The 18,474-nt window shown below is 42.8% G+C and overlaps 1 protein-coding gene across 1 annotated transcript in view; it reads right to left on the bottom strand.

Annotated features, from left to right (window-relative positions):
* Positions 1-17,918, bottom strand: part of FREM3 (FRAS1 related extracellular matrix 3) — a 64,048-nt gene extending 46,130 nt beyond the window's left edge. Inside the window, 15 exon segments of the mRNA XM_075090500.1 lie at positions 11,545-11,634; positions 12,838-13,377; positions 13,380-13,982; positions 13,985-14,231; positions 14,233-14,266; positions 14,268-14,426; positions 14,428-14,588; positions 14,591-14,799; positions 14,802-15,488; positions 15,491-16,064; positions 16,066-16,546; positions 16,548-17,256; positions 17,259-17,448; positions 17,450-17,711; positions 17,713-17,918. Of these exon segments, the coding sequence (XP_074946601.1) occupies positions 11,545-11,634; positions 12,838-13,377; positions 13,380-13,982; positions 13,985-14,231; positions 14,233-14,266; positions 14,268-14,426; positions 14,428-14,588; positions 14,591-14,799; positions 14,802-15,488; positions 15,491-16,064; positions 16,066-16,546; positions 16,548-17,256; positions 17,259-17,448; positions 17,450-17,711; positions 17,713-17,822 (5,056 nt within the window). The 5' untranslated portion in view covers positions 17,823-17,918.
* Positions 17,919-18,474: the final 556 nt, after the last annotated feature.

The raw sequence follows: 18,474 nt of genomic DNA, 5'->3' as shown, positions 1-18,474 counted from the left end.
AAAAAACAGAGAAAGGAGAGAGGGGGAAAAAAAAAGACAGAATAAAGGAACATCAGAATAGTGATGTTAACAACAACAACAGATTAAAAACCTGAGGGAAGCTAAAAGTGAGCTCTTCAGTCATTTTTCCCAGTAGTTTGAATGAGCTGAAAAATGAGTTTTTGGCTAACTAGTTCTGTGCCAGGAAAAAAGTCTTCCTCAAAAAAAGGAACTGAAAAACGTCCTTGTCACTTGTTTGCTCTAGATGGTTCTTAGATTTTTATTATGCAGAAGACTATTAAGGAAGTATATTTTCTGCAGAAAGTGATGAGTGTTCCTTGAAAAATGTTTGTAGGTAAAGCTAACAGTAAAGTCTCTGCATCTCGGGACTGTATTTGGCCTGAAAGAAGTCATTGAAACTACAGAAATTTGTTCTTCCACCACCATCTTTTTTTACATTAATTACATTAAAAACTGTATTCCAAGGAATCAACTTCATTTCCACGTTTAGGTTAATTACAGAAACTACCTACCACTGTAAAAGAAGCAATATCAACCAATTCATTTGGTTAGACAGTCTAAATTGTGCAGTGTTCAGTTTACAAGCTATCCATCCACTGAAGACTCTTCTACCAGAGAATTCTACCAGAGCTTCACAATAACACACACATTCAAGAATTCTGCAAGCCATTTGAACTGATAAATCAGCAAAACTTATGTGATAAATTCTTCATTAGAAATTTCCTTACCCAGTCATTGTCTTGTACATACGCACAGTCTGTCTGGACTTTGATCCTAATCCAACCTAATACATCTGATCTAGTTTAGGCTTCCTCGGTACCAGTTGTTTCAAACAACTATCAATCCATTTGCAAGCTGTCATGTCTGATTACCTATACAAATGATTTGCCAAATGGCTAAAATATCACAAGAACAATATATAGAATATGATTTTTAACAATGCTCCTTTTATCATGAGACTATAAGTGCCTTACAGACTCTGCTATAAGGTTTTGAAAGGGCAGTATGATGAACATGAACATGCTTTATGGACCGTAGTACAGTGCAGAAAAGGGACATTAATACAGGAAGTAACAAATCATAAATGAAGTAGAAAGACTGATCACTATGCTCCACGGACACCTGTCTAAACTCTGGAGAGGTGCCAAGAGGTACCACAGACACATAAGATATGTTTCTTTCATGCTTCAGAGGTATTACCTTTTACTCCCTGGTGAAATGCCTGCTCAGTCTTAAAGATCATTGCCACATGGCTGTTTTGCAGAGCCATAGTAAGACCAGTAGATAAGGACGGATATTGACAAAAAGGTTTTTGAACCCTCCAGCCACTTGACATTGGCTGAAATTCCACAATTGGGTAATGACCCGGAGCCTCTCCAAGAACCTTAAAGAAATCAGTATTTGTCTAACAAGGATCAGCATTACAAGAAGTGATGACTGCCTCTGCCTCCCTTTCTCTTGACTTTCTGCCCCTGTAACTCCGTGACAGTCTACAAGTCACACATGAAGGCTGCTGGCCCATACACCCTGTCCTTTGATATCCTGAAGAGGGAGTGCCAGCTGGTTTGCCCAAAGAAATGCCCTTGTGTTTCATGAGAATGCTCATTTTTTGTATAATGACATTTTGCAGACAATAAAGAGAAGCACTAGAGCACTGTGAAAGGTCCTCATGTTATCACACGTGGCCAGGACATTCTCTAGGCAAGCCCATGTAAAGAAAGGTAAATCGGGTACCCAAAACAGGAATGAAAACTTCTCAATACAACCTTGCTCACTTCTACTCACAGAGCTCATGAAGAAGATAAGCTGTCCTTGGTAAGAGCTTCATCATTACCTACACACTGTATCACAATAAAGGAAGATTGGTAGCAATTTCATTACATGGCAAATGAGTAATACCAATGCCATTTAGTCATGGAGCAGGTTGAAAGTAGGAGATAACTGCTGAAAATCTAAGAAGAGCCAAACCGCACAAGTAAATAATTGTCACCAAAGAAAAACTGCTGACCTTTGTGCTAATCCTTGAATCTGCAGAAAAGATCACAACGTAATTAAGTAACTGCAGACAGATTAGCTGGTGCACATCTGTTTTTTTAAAAATACTCTTTAAACTTCTGTCCTAGAAACTACATTACTCAGCAGAGAGAATCTTTGGATCTGGTCTTAAGTCATCCCCTAGGCCTTTTGCTAAGATGAACTGGATCCAAAAGGAATCTCTAACCTGTCAGTGACAGGCTAGAGGAAGGGATTTCAGCTAAACTTGCAGTCTTCTTCCCAACAGCTTGGTCACTGCCTGTGACTGTGCTAGCATATAACAACAAAAGTTATCTGATGCTCCACACTGACCAAATTTAATAAAAGGTATAGTGACATGTTACGCTCATGATAACTATGATGAACTGAGTATGCATTGTAATCTTACAGAAAATAAAAATTCAAAATTTACTACCTGGATTGGAAGAAAAATCCACAATTCTTTCAAGCGAACCATAGGCCTGATTTTTACATGGACTATTATTGATTGAACTGCCTGATTACATAAAGAAGCTTAATTTGTTCACTATGGTGGGACAAGATCTAAGTGATGTAGGTAGATAGATATAGCTGAGTAGATATACATGACAATCTTAAGAAAGGCTGTTCTTCGTGTTTGTTCCTCAAACAGTACTCATCACACTGTTACAAACGCAATCATTGTCTCAGGGAACAAAAATTCTTTGAGTCTCTCTAGCTCCTTTAGGAGAAAGCAGGAGGAAAGATCAATGGATGCATTCATTCTACCCAATACTCCATCCTGAACAAAATATAATTTCAGTTATGCTGTTACATGGTCAGTGCCAAAATACATTACATTTCATAACTGTCAAATTAAGTAGAGAGGAAAGATGTTACCAAGTGTACCATTCTCTGTGAAAAAATAACATCGTGACTGACAACACACACATTCAATGCACAAAGGATGCAATTATCGTATGCTAATCGTAACTCAGAAGTGCAGAACTTTCATTATAAACAGAAAGCCTCTACATTTTCCAAAAGGTAACTTTCCATGTGTGCTAACATGAGATAAAACTATCCATCCATAATGGATATAGTAGCTTTAACCATAAATTAACTTCCTCCCCTGAATCAATGCTCTTTTGCAAAATACTTCAATAAGCTTGGCATTTCAGGTCCCTGAAGAAGTTGAGGCTTCACAGTGAGACCTTGGAGATGTTGTAAATCAAGGATCGGTGCAAGAGATTTATGTTATAGTTTGACATTTAAAGTGTTCCAGCAAGAGGCAGCTGACTGATCCGTACTTTGAGTCTGCAGGGTTCATAAGCCTGATGGTTATCTTGGGAAGTTATGGCCTTCATAATTCCCCAAATTACATCAACATGTCAAAACTAGGCAACACGGTTGATACTACAGGTAGACATTAGGGAAGGCTTCTTAAACTGCCACACGAGGTAGAGACTGAGGCTGAACAATGGACAGTACTTCTGAGGAGTGAGAAAGAGCTTTGCCATCTGGGAATGATAAGAATATATTATTCATTTCTTACCTGCAATCACAAAGAAATGTCATAAACCTATAGAACATCAGGAAAAGCAGCTGCCTAACTTCAGAGACATTTTTTCCCTAGGTAAGGTTAATGTGATTGCTGCTGACCTGCGGAGCCATCTGCTGCATAACAAAGTGAAATACACACTGAGTAAGCAGGGCACAAGCCAGAGTAACGGACAGGAACGTGGCTGACCTTGGAAAGTTCGGTCTTATCACTGGTGCCAGTTAAGTTCAAATGACACATGAGAAGTCAAATACCTTAAGAAGTATTTTCCTTGTCACAGCATTGGAAGCAGAAAATCCTGCACTCTTCCTCCCCATCCCAGCAATGATCAGCCAGCCGGGACAAGGAAGTGCAGGCCCTGCCTTAGGAAGAACGCAATGGCTCTTCCCTTTGTCTACACGGAAGATGAAGCTAACAAGAATCCGGGACCACCTTCATCAAGAGGAGTGCTACCAATGCAGCAGCTGCGCCCTCATGAGTTCTGGAGACTCAGAGACTTGCCTCTTATGACACAACCCCCTTATAACCTCCTTTGGAAGATACTGCTTTGGAGCAACATCTGGTCTGCATATTCTGTCCATTAAAGTACCTTCACTTAATTTTTTACAAATGAATAACAATACTGAAATGCATTTTATGGTGTTTCAGAATAGCTGCCTTCTAAGAACTAATAATGGGCTGAAACAAACGGGAAATATTAGACTCAGATATCAGAGAGGTTAATGCTGAGATCTGTGCTGATACTGACAATGATCTTCATGGAAATTTAGGTGAAACCAGATATGAAGTTTGCAACTTGTCACTTTTTCAATTTCCGTTTTGTGTAATTCAGCTTGAGTTCCAAACATCTGAAACTGAATCCCATAGTACCCTAAAAACATTTTGAGTACTATAGGACATGCATGTTGAACAGAACAAATAAATTTGTACCCTGTTTGAGACAGGCATGTTATATGGAACAGGTTTATATGTTCTTTTTTCTTCCCATAACTTCTGGATAGTGACAGAGAAAGGAATAACCACTCTTTCCTGAATGTACCACACATGTAAATGGCATGATCAATACCCAACAGAAAAGCGTATAACAATACATTTTTAAGTCAGTTAGCACTATGTTATTTATAAATACCTTCTGGATTCAATTTTGCACTTGAAAACTATACTTCAATTCCTAATTGCCCATCTATGTATTCAGATGATTCACCAGATGTTAAGGGAATTACAGGGGAATCTCTGCCCCTCTGATTACAAGAGGTTAAACTAGGAGCCACTTCATACCATTTTGAATGCACATTTAATCCTCATGCTTAAGATTCCCATCACTGACAGCACTTATTGCACAGAAATATTTTTCTTTTAATAATACTTTAAAGAAAATTACCTACTTCTGCTGTCAAAGACATTATAAAGACAAATCACAGACTCATGTGAATCCTGAACACAGAGACAGGAATGAGATAAAGAATTGCTAAAAGACATGCAGAAGACAAAAATCTGAGATTTGAAAGAATCAGAGGAAGACAGAAGACTGCACAAGGCATGTCAGGTTTTAAGCAAGAACATCATGGACCATCAAGTCATCAATTTCAGCATAACTAGAAAATTACATCCTTTAATTAAGTGTGTCCTGGTCTGGAAAACAATTATCCTTAAGCAACAGACTTGAGAAATATTTAGTCAGTATTTTCTGGGGAACTGAAATCCAATATTACCAAAGATGTCAGGTAAGCAGACAAAAATATACCAACTTTATCTATTGCCCAAGGAGTTCAGCTCTCCTAAAAAGAAAAATCTTATCCTGCCTTCCAGGAAAAATTATCTGCTGCCACACATTCACAATACAACATCAGTTGACTGGGGTAACTGTGTTTTGCTTTAGTTTCCATTCAACCTGTTACTATTTTGAAGCAATGACAAATATGTCAAGTGCCTGATATACAAAAACCTTCCTGATATGTTTTACAGGTCTCATAACAACAGATTGAATACATCAGAGACTAAAACATGTGCATGCCTGTTTACCCATATACATTCAAGCAAAACCCAAAGAATTCTATTAACTCATCAGTAATGGGAAAGGAAGGCAAATGCATTAATTTAATTAAAAAAAAAAAAGTTGGGGAAAGACAGGTTAATTTCAACAGTAAGTCATAAAAGTTCTTAAATGTCTATAAATGTTATCTTTTAAATCTCTCAGGCTAAAATTGTCAAATGAAGATGTAAACAGATTGAGACATGAAGAAATTCTAATCAGTGTCGACAGACAAATTGCAAGAGACAGCCATCCCACAGACTCTTCCTTTCATTCAATTTTCCTTCTTTCTCACTCCTAAGCGCTCTTATGTTTTTTACATTTTGTCTTATGGCTAAAAGGACAAAGTCTCGTAGTAAAAATAAAAGAACTAAGAAAAAATTATGTTCTGGTGCAGGCAAGGTATTCTGGATTCGATAAGTTAGAAGAAAAGAACTATTTTGCTTTTTTAAGGCTTTTATCATTCTTGGTGAACCCTTACCGTTCTATTGCGAGCACTGAACCAACCAACCAATGAAAAGAATAAAACAGACCAGCTGAATTTTCTGTAGGAACCACCAAATTAGTCAAACCCATCAAAGGATTGTGATGGGGGGAGACAGGAAGATCAGAGGGCTTCAACACTTGACCAAGTTATGGCAGTAATATATGAGAGCTGATCTGTAATAACTCTGCATACGTGCTCTGAGACTGCAAAAAATGGGGAATGAGGGGGGAAATACCACAGTTCCATTTCCTTGAATTTATGTAGGTATTGGGAGAAATACACGGAGAGCATATGAATCCATGAATCTCTTGAAGTCATGCTTTCAAAAAGTACTAAGTACCACTTTGAGTGGGACCATATTTGGACCATCCTTCTTACATTCTTGCGTAGCCATCAGGAAAATAACCTACATATGAAGCCTGACCCTCTAATAATCTCTGTGATAGTTATATAAAGAAACACAGAAAATCATCTGACATTTTGCTTGACACAGTAATGCTACATAAACTGGCAACAACGTATTAACTGGAAAGATCCAGCAATCAGATTTTAATCAAGTATTTTGTCTGCTCTCAAAAATATATGAAAAATCTTCTGTTATACTTTGTAGTTGCTTTCCCCAATGTTACCCAGATGCAAAAATGTAGGAACATATACATATTTTGCCTCCTGTCATGAGGGTATAGAACCAAAATAATGAAGACAAACATTTACATAAAAATGAACTCTGAAAATTTGCTTAACTCCAGCATATGCTACAGTAAAAAATTGCCCCAAAAGACTAAAATAGTCCGTGATTATTAAAATCATATCAAACAAAAACTTCCTTCAGATTTCCTATGAAAAAATTAAAAAGGGGAAAACATGAACATTCTCTAGTCTGCTCTATTCACATCAACATATAACAAGGTGCCAAGGCTCTAAAAAAGTACCCTGTGGAAATACAGTTTAAATTACCTTTTAAAAGAAAATCAAACCACACAACTCAATGATAGTAAGTTTTTTGCTCCTGCTGCTACTATTTAATCACATTCTTAATATATGCAGTTTGGTGCTCCTTTTTTGGACACCTTGACTAAGAATATGCCACCATGGTAGGTGACACCTTAGGTTCACCAACCAAGCAACTTTCTCGCTGCTTTGCACCATCTGAGCAGCTTTGGGTAGATGGAAGTATCTTACTGCAGACCTGTGCTGTTGCTCCTGTTTAGAAAAGGTTACAGTCTATAAGGCCTAATCAAAGCTCACTGGATTTTTTTGAAAGACTTCCATTGACTTCAGAATGTTTTTAACAGGCTCCTAGATGAGAAGGGACATGAAGAGAGAGATAGAAAAAAGTGAAGGATTAAAATAAAATTGTAAGTCATACTGTATAGCAAAATATAGCACATACCATTCATTGGGTTCTTCATCACTAGGTTAAATGGACTTGTGGGTTGTTCAGAGACAGTAGTTAAATCTATGCAGAGTTGACTGGAAGGGCCACTGGGCTACAATAGGTGATAAATGTATTTCCTTAAGGAAAGAGGAAAAAACACTGATTACAGAAAGTACAGGAGAGTTTACCACTGGCACTGAGTGGAACAATTATTTCTTGCCTCTTAAAAACAATACTGTCATCCAGTTCCTCTATTCTAGTATGGTTGTTCTTTATTACACAGTAATAAAAATAAAAATCTTGCATCAGCAGAAATGTTACCCAACACCTTGGAGGGAAGGATTAAAATGAAATACAATAAAAAAGAAATAGATAAAACCTTGTCTTCAGATGTGCAACTCTATTCCTCTGGAAAATCTGGCTTTAGAATTGAAAACACTGTAGAGTGCTTATCTTGAAAAAGCAATAAATGAAGGGATGAATCAAAGCCATGTCAGAAGCTCTTCGATGTTTTCATTCCACAATTGCTCAGGTTCTCTCCTCTCAGCAGAAACATAATGCCTTTGCAAGCAATTGTATCAAAGTAAAGCCTCCCCACCTAATGGCTTTTCATTCTTGAGGTCAACACAGGTAAAATGCATCGTGCAGTGCTGTCAAGCATGACAGCAAATTAGAGCACACTAAAAACACATTAAAAATGGAAGGCATTTTCCCACTGAATTAGAAAGATCCTTGCAGTGCAAGGTATTTGACAAGCTTTGTTGCATAACAGTCCAGACATCTTTGCTGACTAACGTTTTCAAACTTCAGTGAAAATCAAAATTTTTTCTAAACACCTTAAAATTCTATTTAACTTGGGAGAAGTATAGCTTTGGGATTTTTTTTTAAGGCTGCTTGGAGATGGCTCATCAGTTGGAAATTCCTGTAGTTAGAAGTACATAATACAAAATTTTCTTTAATATTTGATGGATTCCAAATACTCTTCAGTGCATTTTGGTAGGATTCCTTTGTCCCAAGGGAATCCTAAGTTTTAGAATTGCATTCCACACAAAGTTTGAAAGAAGCCCGAACTAGTCCCACAGAGTTCACATCAGCAAAATACTGTAGCTTTCAGTACCAGCGAGCTCTCATTACTCTTTTGGCAACAGTAATTGAAAACAAGGTCTAAAGGGCAGCAATGGCAGGAGTGTCAAAAGGTTAAGTGTACTAAGAAACTACAAAAACAACAGGTGAACTCTACAGGTAAATAAAGGAGTTACTCATACAAAATATCACCAAACATAAACCAGGTGGAGAGGCATTGGACTAACAAGTCTAACCAAGCTGATCTTTGCATGAAAATCTCCAAGGAAAAAAATAACAAATACTTCCAAAATCAAGTACGGTGAAATAAAAAATAACCACTCTAGGTTTACCGCATGTCATCGCTCCATTATGAATCTTTGAACAAACGTAACATTATGCTATTTGCACATTCACTCTGGGAATAAATCATGAAAACCAGCTGAAATTTACCTACTTTGTATTCAACTTGTACCAACGTTTGGTCTACGAAATGAACTGCAGGCTCAACACTGAACACTCACAATTTGGAGCTGCTGGCATGCACCAATAATTAGAGGGTTAGAATTCTAGTACTACTGCCCAAATCTTCAGTTTAATGGCAGGAATGGGAATAGTTTCCTCACGTTAGAGGGACTGACATTTCTGAAAGCTGCTAGCCGTTCTTTCTCACACATATCACCGATAAAGTTTTCCCAGGAGCTCTTTTAAATACCAGAACAAGTAGTTATCCAGATAAGGAACCTAAAGGAATCTTTCCTACCCTCAGGTTAGACAAAATTCTATTATTCAAAGGTATACTCTCCCATTAAAGGGCAAAACTTGTGTCTGGAAGAACCTGATCGTGTTTGTGCAAGTGAGGTAACAAGACAGATTAAAATGCATGCATTTTCTCCTCACATTTGGTACACACACGCTCGCATGCACTTCATTGCTCAGTTTCTTTTGTACTGATGCAAAATTAAATGCTTTAGAGGATTTCAGAAGCCAAAACATAAAAATGTAGAACATAGCAGGCTATTTCTTGAGTGATGCTGAAGCAGTTGCAAACCGTACTAAAGCAGCGTACGTTCTCTCCTCCTGTTGGGCCTTTAGGTATATTTTCCCTGAGTTGTAGAACAGCTGTTATAGTTGTGCCTTCTTTCAGGCACTCCCAAGGGAGGTAAACGCCCCTGAGGGAATATGTTCAACGCATTTCTAAGCACCAAAGCCACCAAAAGACTAATCCAGACAGAATTTCTTTTAAAAGAATTTCCTCGTGCTATAGTAGTAATGACAGCATTGCTATTTCAACCTTCTTTTACACAGCAAACAAGTTTTAAATGACTTTCCAGATGTTACTCACTCAGCGCACACCTTCCTGTAGCCATGTACTCTTCCCGTAGTTGTGCCAGTCACATCGGTATACAGCAACCCTTCAGTCAGTACATACTTTCATTATAAGCATAGCTGCACACATCTATTGCCAGAGCTTTTCTTATGCTGTTGGTATCTAGAACAGACAGATGATGAAGTAATCTAGCTGAAAGAATCACTCCATTTAGCAGAGACTGAAAGTGCTGTTAATGAAAACACCTAGTAACTGACTCCCTTTGTGTCCCTGGGTGTATAAGGAATAAGAATCACCATCTGTTCAGTCATGTCATTCCTTTTTCCCCGTTGTTTCTCATCATTATTATATTACCCCACCTAGTCATGCCACAAAGACTTGTATATTGATCACGTGACAGCAAAGTAAGACGTCTGTAAGAAACACAGGTAGCTGTTCACAGAACCTTCTCCTGCGTGCTATGTGAAATGTAAGCTAAAATAGACAATGCATCTCCAATCTTTCTTAAATTAATAGCCCCATTTGATTTTAATTGCATTGGTTGAACACTACTTCAAAAAGAGCTAGAAAATAATTAGTTTGTGAAATCTAGCTTGTTTGTTCCATCCCCCTCAGCTGGCCAATGTTCAACCTTTTTCTTTCAGCATAACCAGAGGAAGCACAAACCAAAAGCCATTTTCAGCCTGTCATAGCTTTGCATCCCAATTACTCTACTGGCTACTAAAAGAGAAGATCCTTCCAGCAGTAAAGTTGCCAAGGATACAAAGTGCCAGCCATGGGGTATGGGTTGGTGAATTCTTTGCTTATGAAACAGGTGATCCGGTTTCCTGGAGCCCAGTATAACAGCAGCTAAGTGAAATTATTTGCTTACCTAAACCTTAACTAGAAAGGAAATAATCTCCTTCAAGCTATGAATACTGTGCACACTCCCAGCTGCCTACTATTCCATCTTCATTTGTAAACATGAGAAACTTGACCCCCACAGGATCACAATGAACCATTGGTGTAGCTGATGTAATATTGAAAATGTTTTAATGTCCCTTAAGACAAATAATCTTTTATACATGAGCAAAGTGACAATACCAAATGACTGGTTCCAATTGTTCAATTACTTCTTGGACAACTGAAAATAAACAAGTCACATTTCATTGTTTTGCTAACTGATACCCTCGGTGCGCTGCTCAAAACCAGTTAAGTGTTGCCCTACAGAGGGGATAAAGCAAACACAGGAAGTTATATCCAAGGTGCTCGCGTGCATCTTCAAGTCATAAAATGGATGCGTTCATCTCAGCTAATCAAAATGTCTGACCTAACCAAAGTGCGAGATATTTCTTAATCCTTAAAAGAATGCTTATTTCTCAGGCACATGCTTATCTGTGGCTGGACTGATTTATAGCAAATGGTGGACATAAAACTACAATGATTTATATGGCTACGAGAACAGAAACAGACTGACTATAGACAGAATGTAATAACTGGTTTTCAAGAGATCGAGATAAATTTTTTCTGGTTTGCAATAATTAGAATAGGAAGTTTTAGCAAGCTCAAAGAAGCTATTGGTTTTCAGTGACTATCCTCATAACGGTCAAGCGTTATATTATTTAATATTTAATTATTTAATATTTAAATTAATTATTTAATATAAGCAATCTTCCAGATGGTGTAATTCTATGATATGTATAATTAAGCATCTTAATCCTACCATTGTCTTCAATGGAGAAACAGAAGATGTCACTGGTAGCATTATCACCTTCCTTCAGGATGTAGATGATCTTCATTTCATCAATATCAGCTAAGAAAAGAATATGCTAAATGAATCATCAGGGAATTTTACTACAGAATACAGGACGCATTTCATTCTACCTTCACTATTTGATTACTTATTAGTAAGTACGGCAAAAACTAATAACTACATCAAAAAGACATTGAGATATAGTCTTACCATAAATATTTATTTGGAAATACTAAAGTCCCTTCCTTGTTTCAGCACATTAGGAAGAATTACTTTGCTATAACTAAATTGAATCTATTGAGAGCAAAGATTCTGCATTTTTTTTAAGCTTTTCTATAACACACAAAACTATTGCAGGTACATTGGGAGTGAATACGAGAATGTATTTAACAAATCACAAATAGATCTAAAAGACAATAAAATTTTGATTTGATTTCTTCAGAGAATAGCAGAAAACCATCAGCATATTTCTATTACCCTGAAGTTGCAAGTGTATTATCCTGTGCCACATTTAATCAATATGAAGACATCAGAGAAGTCTTCTACTTTTGCTTTTATTTTAGTTAAATAAACAATTTCATTTCATATAAAAATGCTTGGGATATACCTAAATGTTCTTTATACTCCATTCAGCATTAAGCTGTCCTAGAGCTAATTCTGCACGGGTTTGGTGGAGCTGACCTAAGGGAGGCCTCCCAACCTACTGAGCTCTCTCTGTGGAACAGGCACACAAAATGTAACCCAAACTCCTGAGGCTGTACTGGCTGTTCCCTGCCTTTTTTTTTTTTTTTTTAAATACTAGATCCAGTGATGAGCGGAAACATTAAGCACCTTTCCAAACAATTTTATCTGAAGACAATAGTGATTTTTGAGCCCCGGTTTAATTTCCAAGCAAGTAAACAGGTACTTCAGTCTTCAAAAATAAACTGGTGCTGGATCTGCAAATCACCATATCAGATTTTATCCCATCTTCTTATGAGCAGTACCATGCTATGTACATAGTAAGAGGTACATTTAACACACAGCAGGAAACATATTAACATATGCACATACAACACAGAACTTTTCTAATGTGTCATCGTAGGTAAAAGAAAGCTTTGTTTCTAAAATGCATGCATTATAATTCTGATCATTTGCATATACTTCATAGTTTAGAAGACATTACCTTCTAAATCCCCTGAAACAAAGATTCAAATGATATAACACAGAATAATAGCATATGGAGCCCAATGTTTATAAGCAAATACAGCCATCAGCACCAACCTTGCATAAATGTTCTAATGCTCTCATTTCCAAGACCTGTATTAATGATGAAGCCATGCTCTGGCCCATCTGTTATTTTGTATTTCAACAGCTTGTGGCGACTGTCTCTATCCTCCGCCTTTAGTGCCTTACTAGTGATCAGGAAGCCTAGGTGTCCAGCTGGAAGTCTTCTCAGAGGAGGGGCACCCTTGTTCACCACTACCTGGGGCACTCTGTTATTCAGTGAGCTGACCTGAATCCTCATCATCTGAGGTTGACAAATCGTCTTGCTAGTGTCAGGGAAAATATAGAAGTTTGTGTGGGTCCCATCAGTCACAGAGGAGAAACTATGCTGGCTGGTTTCTGTACCATCACGTCTGTAGCTGATATGATTCTCATTCAAGTCTTGTTTGGTGAAGCTACTCACCGGGTAGGTGGTGGTGTACAAAATCTGGCCATGCACTAGAACCTGAGTGACTGTGAATAGGAGTAAATGGTCAGGTGTATCCCCGTCTCCCACAGTCAGTTCAAAAAGGGTGATCAGCCTGGTCTCCCCTTCCTCAACACCAGGTCACCAATAGTTACAATTGGCTTTTTATTGTCTACATCTGTGAGGGAGACCCTGAAGGTACGGAAGACTGGGTTATACCCATCTGTCACTTCAAACTCAAAACTGTCCATGTTCACCTCATCCTCTGCAGTGTGAATGTAGTAAATCTTGTTGCCAGCAAGTTGGAGTTGAGTAAAGGAAACAACAGGTACTCCAGGACTATCCAAGTTCTCTAGATGGCCCCAGACTGGGGACCGGGTGACACTGAAATGCAAATTTTCATCAGGACTGTTAACATCACTTGGGCTGAGCAGATCAGTTGTAAGTGTCACCTTTCCACCTTCTTTCAGACTTAACCCCTTGTTGATCACCTCAGGGAAGGCCATATCAATGCTACCAATGATAATACAGAAGTACCTGTCTATCAAGGCATTAATACCATCAGTAACATCAAATTCAATGAGATCACGCACTCCATGTAGGCCAGTGTGAACATAGTGGATAAAACCCTGGTCTAAATCATCTTGTGTGAAGTTTGTGCCTTGTGTAATGTTGCACAGCACTTCCTCTTGTCTGTTCAGATGCTGTAAGAAACCCAGCACAGGTGCCTAACGATGACATAAACAAGGCTCTTGTCCACTGAATCGGTATCTGTGGCTTTAAGGTCTTGACTAAAGATGACCTTTGACTTGCCAATCTCTACTTCTAGACCACTGTTGATTGCCATCCTGGGTGTCTCATCATCTACGAGGATCACCATAATCGGCACATTCTGCTCCACTGTATGGTGTCCATCAGTCAGCTGAATTTGGAAGCTATCATCTTTTGTCTCTGAGTCATCATGCTCAGACACAATGCTGGAAGCCCTCCTGAATCTCCTCCAGGGTGAAACTCTGAACAGGCAGTGTCTGTGGACAGCTGCCACACAATCTGCCCATGCTTAGGAGGAACAGCAATAACAAAATGTAGTTCATCTGGAGGCATGTCTGCATCAGCTCCACTGAGGATGGGGGTGTCAATCACCAGGCTCATCCCTTCATGCACCATGAATTCATGCACACAGTTCTGGCTTTTCATCATTGGCGAGGATGATGACGAAGGGGAAGAACTGGTAAGGCGAGAAGTTAACACCATCAGAGCACTGGAAAGTGGGTCTATCCTCCACAGGCTCCAAGCCTTTGTGAATGCTCTGTACATAGTTGACATGGCCCAGACAAACATCTTTGACTGAAAAAGCACTTTGAGTGAAAAAGCACTAATGGCAGTGCCAACTCTAGACTTCTTGGACCCTGGAGCTGGAGAAACATTCTCCGAATATCCTGAAGTGGATTGAACTGTAACAATGCACAAGATATCATCTTTTCAAGTATCTATGTCCTCCATATTCAGGTCACCCAGAGTTAGAGTACGCTTCCCTCCCTCAAGGACACCACAACCATCACTTAAGGTGCAATGCTGTCCACAGGTGATATAGTTACAGCCACACACCCCCTTTGCACTGTGCTGCCTCCTGCCACCCATTCACCGGAGAGGTCAAAAATGGTGAGGTTGAAGGAATCATACCTCTTTTTCAAGCCAATCTCTCTGCTGGTGTGAGTGTAGGCTACTGCTCCGCTGATGAGGTCACGCTGGGTAAATTTTTCTGATCACACTCCATCCATGAGGATGTCACCTAGCCTGGGGGGATCCTGCACAATGAAGGTCAGCACCAAGTCATCTGTATCCTCATCTGTACCCTGGATAAGTGATGTAGTAATTTGAGTAGCACCATTTTCCAGGACATCAATGACTGCTCCCACCTGCCTGTGACCACTGGGGAGAACAATACTTGGGTATTCATCATCCACAGACTGCACAGCAATCTTGACTGTGATCGGCACATGATGGACTCCATCACTCACTTCCAACTGATAAGAATCACTGGCATACTCATCACCGCTGTGCTCGTAGGAGATGCGCCCACCAGCAATATCATCTAGCAGGAAGGAATCCCCTTGCACCATCAGGCCCTCCTGCAGATGATGTAAATGGCCATGCTCCGGAGCTTGACTTGTGAAGACAATCTGGTCTGCAGGTGTGTCCTCATCTGTGGCATCCAGCTAATTGCTAGTGAGAAGGTGTTTCCCTCAAGCACAGTGAAGCCTGTATTAGTGATCCGAGGGGGCTGGTTGTCCACTGGCTGTAGGAAGAGCGTAAAGGTACCTTGTAGAGGATTGCCAGCTGAGTCCTCTACAAGGAATGTGAACTGAACCATCTATGGTGCAATCCCCAGCTCCTGATCTGAGGGTCATTATGCCACCTTGTGGTGGTTGACCTGACCTTGGGTGAAACGTGTAACGGATGTCTCAGGACTGTCGGCCAACACAATCTCTCCAGTGACCACAGAGTGGTTCTCATCTGTGTCAGTTGCGGGTGTCAGTAAAATGTACTTCAGTTCCCTGACACCTGTATCCAGGTCAGTATACCATAAATGGTGCTTCTTAAAGACAGTCAGCTGATACTCCTGCACTGTCATCTGCAGGCTAGTACCTGGCCACAGCACAGGTGGCAGGCTGTCTACCAGTTGGACTTTGACAGTGAGCACATGCTCCCCTGACCAGTTAGGGGGGTCATTGTCATCCTGCAGCTGGAACACAATGTGGCGCATCACTGGGCTGGTGCACTGAGCTCCCATGTGCCTGAAGAACAGCCTCCCAGGTGAGGATGTCCTGCTGCAGCCACTCGTTTACCACCCTCTCGTACATGTGCTCATCCTCCACAAAGTGCCAGGGGGAGGAAGAGGAGTCACTGTCCAACCATTTTCCACTTTCTTTGCTCTTGTAAGATGCTGGTTGCTCTGCCTGATGCAGCAGCAGCTCACCAAATCAGTGGGAGCATAGTAGGGACACTGCAGGATCCCCAACGAGGACAAATCAGATAGAGGTATCATCACAGTCAATGTCTGTGGCACTAAGGACAAAAGGTGAGATTTGGACAGCCTGGTGCTCGCTCAGCACCAGCCCTGTATTTGCATTCAGCAGCGGTGGCTGATCGTCATCAGCAGCAGCAATAGTGATGGGGTACAGAAATTCAACCTGGTGCTGCCCGTCTGCCATGCGGAAGATAATGTTGTCACTGTAGCTGTGCTCACTGCCGTCGTGCTGGTAAATCACCTGCCCTGCTGCTAGCTCTGCAGCAGTACTTGCAGCTGGGGGGTACACCCAGGACCTTGAGCTTCCCGTATCGCAGGCCCTGCATGACCCAGACCTTCACCTGTTTCAGATTGTCCTCATCACTGATCTCCAAGTTGCCAGACAGGGCCCTTGACTGGCCCTCAGAAAGCAGCAGCTGTGGGCCAGCCACATGACTGAAAGTGGCCACAGGGGCCAACGTGTTCATAAGCTTTACCAGGATCATGAATGCAAAAGGCTCTGAGGAGACACCATCAGGGTCCAGGACTTCCATTTCCACCTGGAAAAGCCGCTCCTGGTCTGAGTCCAGGATAGGGGATTGGTAAGAAATCTTCAGCTCCCTCAGGTCCTGCTGAGAGAAGGCAACGAGAGGGTGACTGGGGTCATCTGCGCTGAGCAGGAAGCCTTGCTGCCATGCATTGCTGGGCCAGACAGAGGTGAGGTTGAAGATCAGGAGGTCCAGGGGGGGCTCCAGGTCCTCAGCAGCCAGCACGTCAAGGGTGAGGGCCGTGAGCACAAACTGGTCCACCTCCATCCTAAGCAGCGCCAGGAAGCTGGGCTAGGGAGACGTGCTGTCGGCCCCTTCGTGGATCCCCACCAGCACCTGGAAGTACTCCTGCTGCCCCGGGCCGGCGGCCGGCAGCACGGACACCCGCGCCGGGATGCAGTCCCGCCCGGGGGAGGCGGCGGCCGCCGCGTGCCGGTAGCGGATCCCCCTGCACGCCTGCAGCAGGTTCCCCTGTAGCCGGCGGGCAGGGGCCGCCCCTCAGCGTCCAGCAGCCGCCCATAGGCGGGACGGGGGCCGGCGGCCTCGGGGGGCAGCAGGGTGAGGCGGCGGCGCCGGCCGGGCTCGCCCAGCTCCTTGCCGTCCAGGGGGGCGCTGAGCCCCCGCAGCTTCTCCACGGGCAGGGGGCAGGTTGATGGTGAGGAGGCGCAGCTGCTGGAAGAGCATTTCCCCCTCCAGCGTGAAAGGCACGACGAGGGTCCGGCAGGGCGAGTCGTCGCGGAGCTGGAGGCGCAGGCGGTACCAGCCGGGGCTGCGGGCCCCGAAGTGGGTGTAGGTGACCTGCCCGGCGGGGGCTCAGGGGAAGCGCGGGGGATGCAAGGCGCCGGCAGGCTGTGGGGCTGCCCCGCTCCCCAGCACCGCAACCCGACACCTGTCCCCCGGCCACACCCGGGTCCAGCGACACGGAGCGGCCGAGGGGGACGCGCAGCCCCCGCTTGGAGACCAGGATGGCAGAGGCATCGGGCTCCGCCGCCCCCCGCGCACTCAGGAGCCCCAGCATCAGCAGCGCAGCCGCGGGGGGAACCCCCCGTCCATGGCCCGGCTGCTACGGAGCGCCCTGCGCCGGGGCTACTAAAGGGCCTGGGCGGGGGTACCGCCCCGGGGTTTGGGAGTGGGTGAAGAAGGGCCCTCCGCTAGGGCTGCAGCGGGGGCCACCGGCCGGGAGCTGCCCGCCGGGGCGGCGAGAAGCACGAACGGAGCCCTGCCAGGGGAGCAGCCGGCCCACCCGCCCCTGCCCCCGCAGCCTCGCTCCCTCGGGCCGTGCGGCAGCGAGAGGATGCGGCCAGATTAAGGGCGGAAAATAAGGAGAGGTTGAGGAGGTATATGAGACAGGAGGGCGCGAGGGAGCGGGTCAGAAGGAGCGAGGGGAGGGGGCAGGAGGGGAGCGGGCCCCGGAGGCGGCAGCCGGGCGGGTTCGGCCGAGCCTCCCCGGGCGGGGACGGGGCTCGTCTCGCTGCAAGTGCCTGCCCGCCGGCAGCTCTCCGGCTGAAAACCCGAAATGGAGCCTTCGCTCGAGACGGGAGGGAATTCAGTGTGGAGAGGGGGAGCTGCAGAATTTCAAAGCCAGCACGACCATCCCTTCGTGCCTCACGCGGGGCTATTGGTATTTCATCTTTTCGTACCTCCCCTTCACCCCGGACGCGGCAGACAGT

The sequence above is a fragment of the Phalacrocorax aristotelis genome, chromosome 4, assembly GCF_949628215.1.
Source record: "Phalacrocorax aristotelis chromosome 4, bGulAri2.1, whole genome shotgun sequence".
Taxonomy (NCBI): domain Eukaryota; kingdom Metazoa; phylum Chordata; class Aves; order Suliformes; family Phalacrocoracidae; genus Phalacrocorax; species Phalacrocorax aristotelis.
This window is presented reverse-complemented; position numbering and strand designations above follow the sequence as displayed.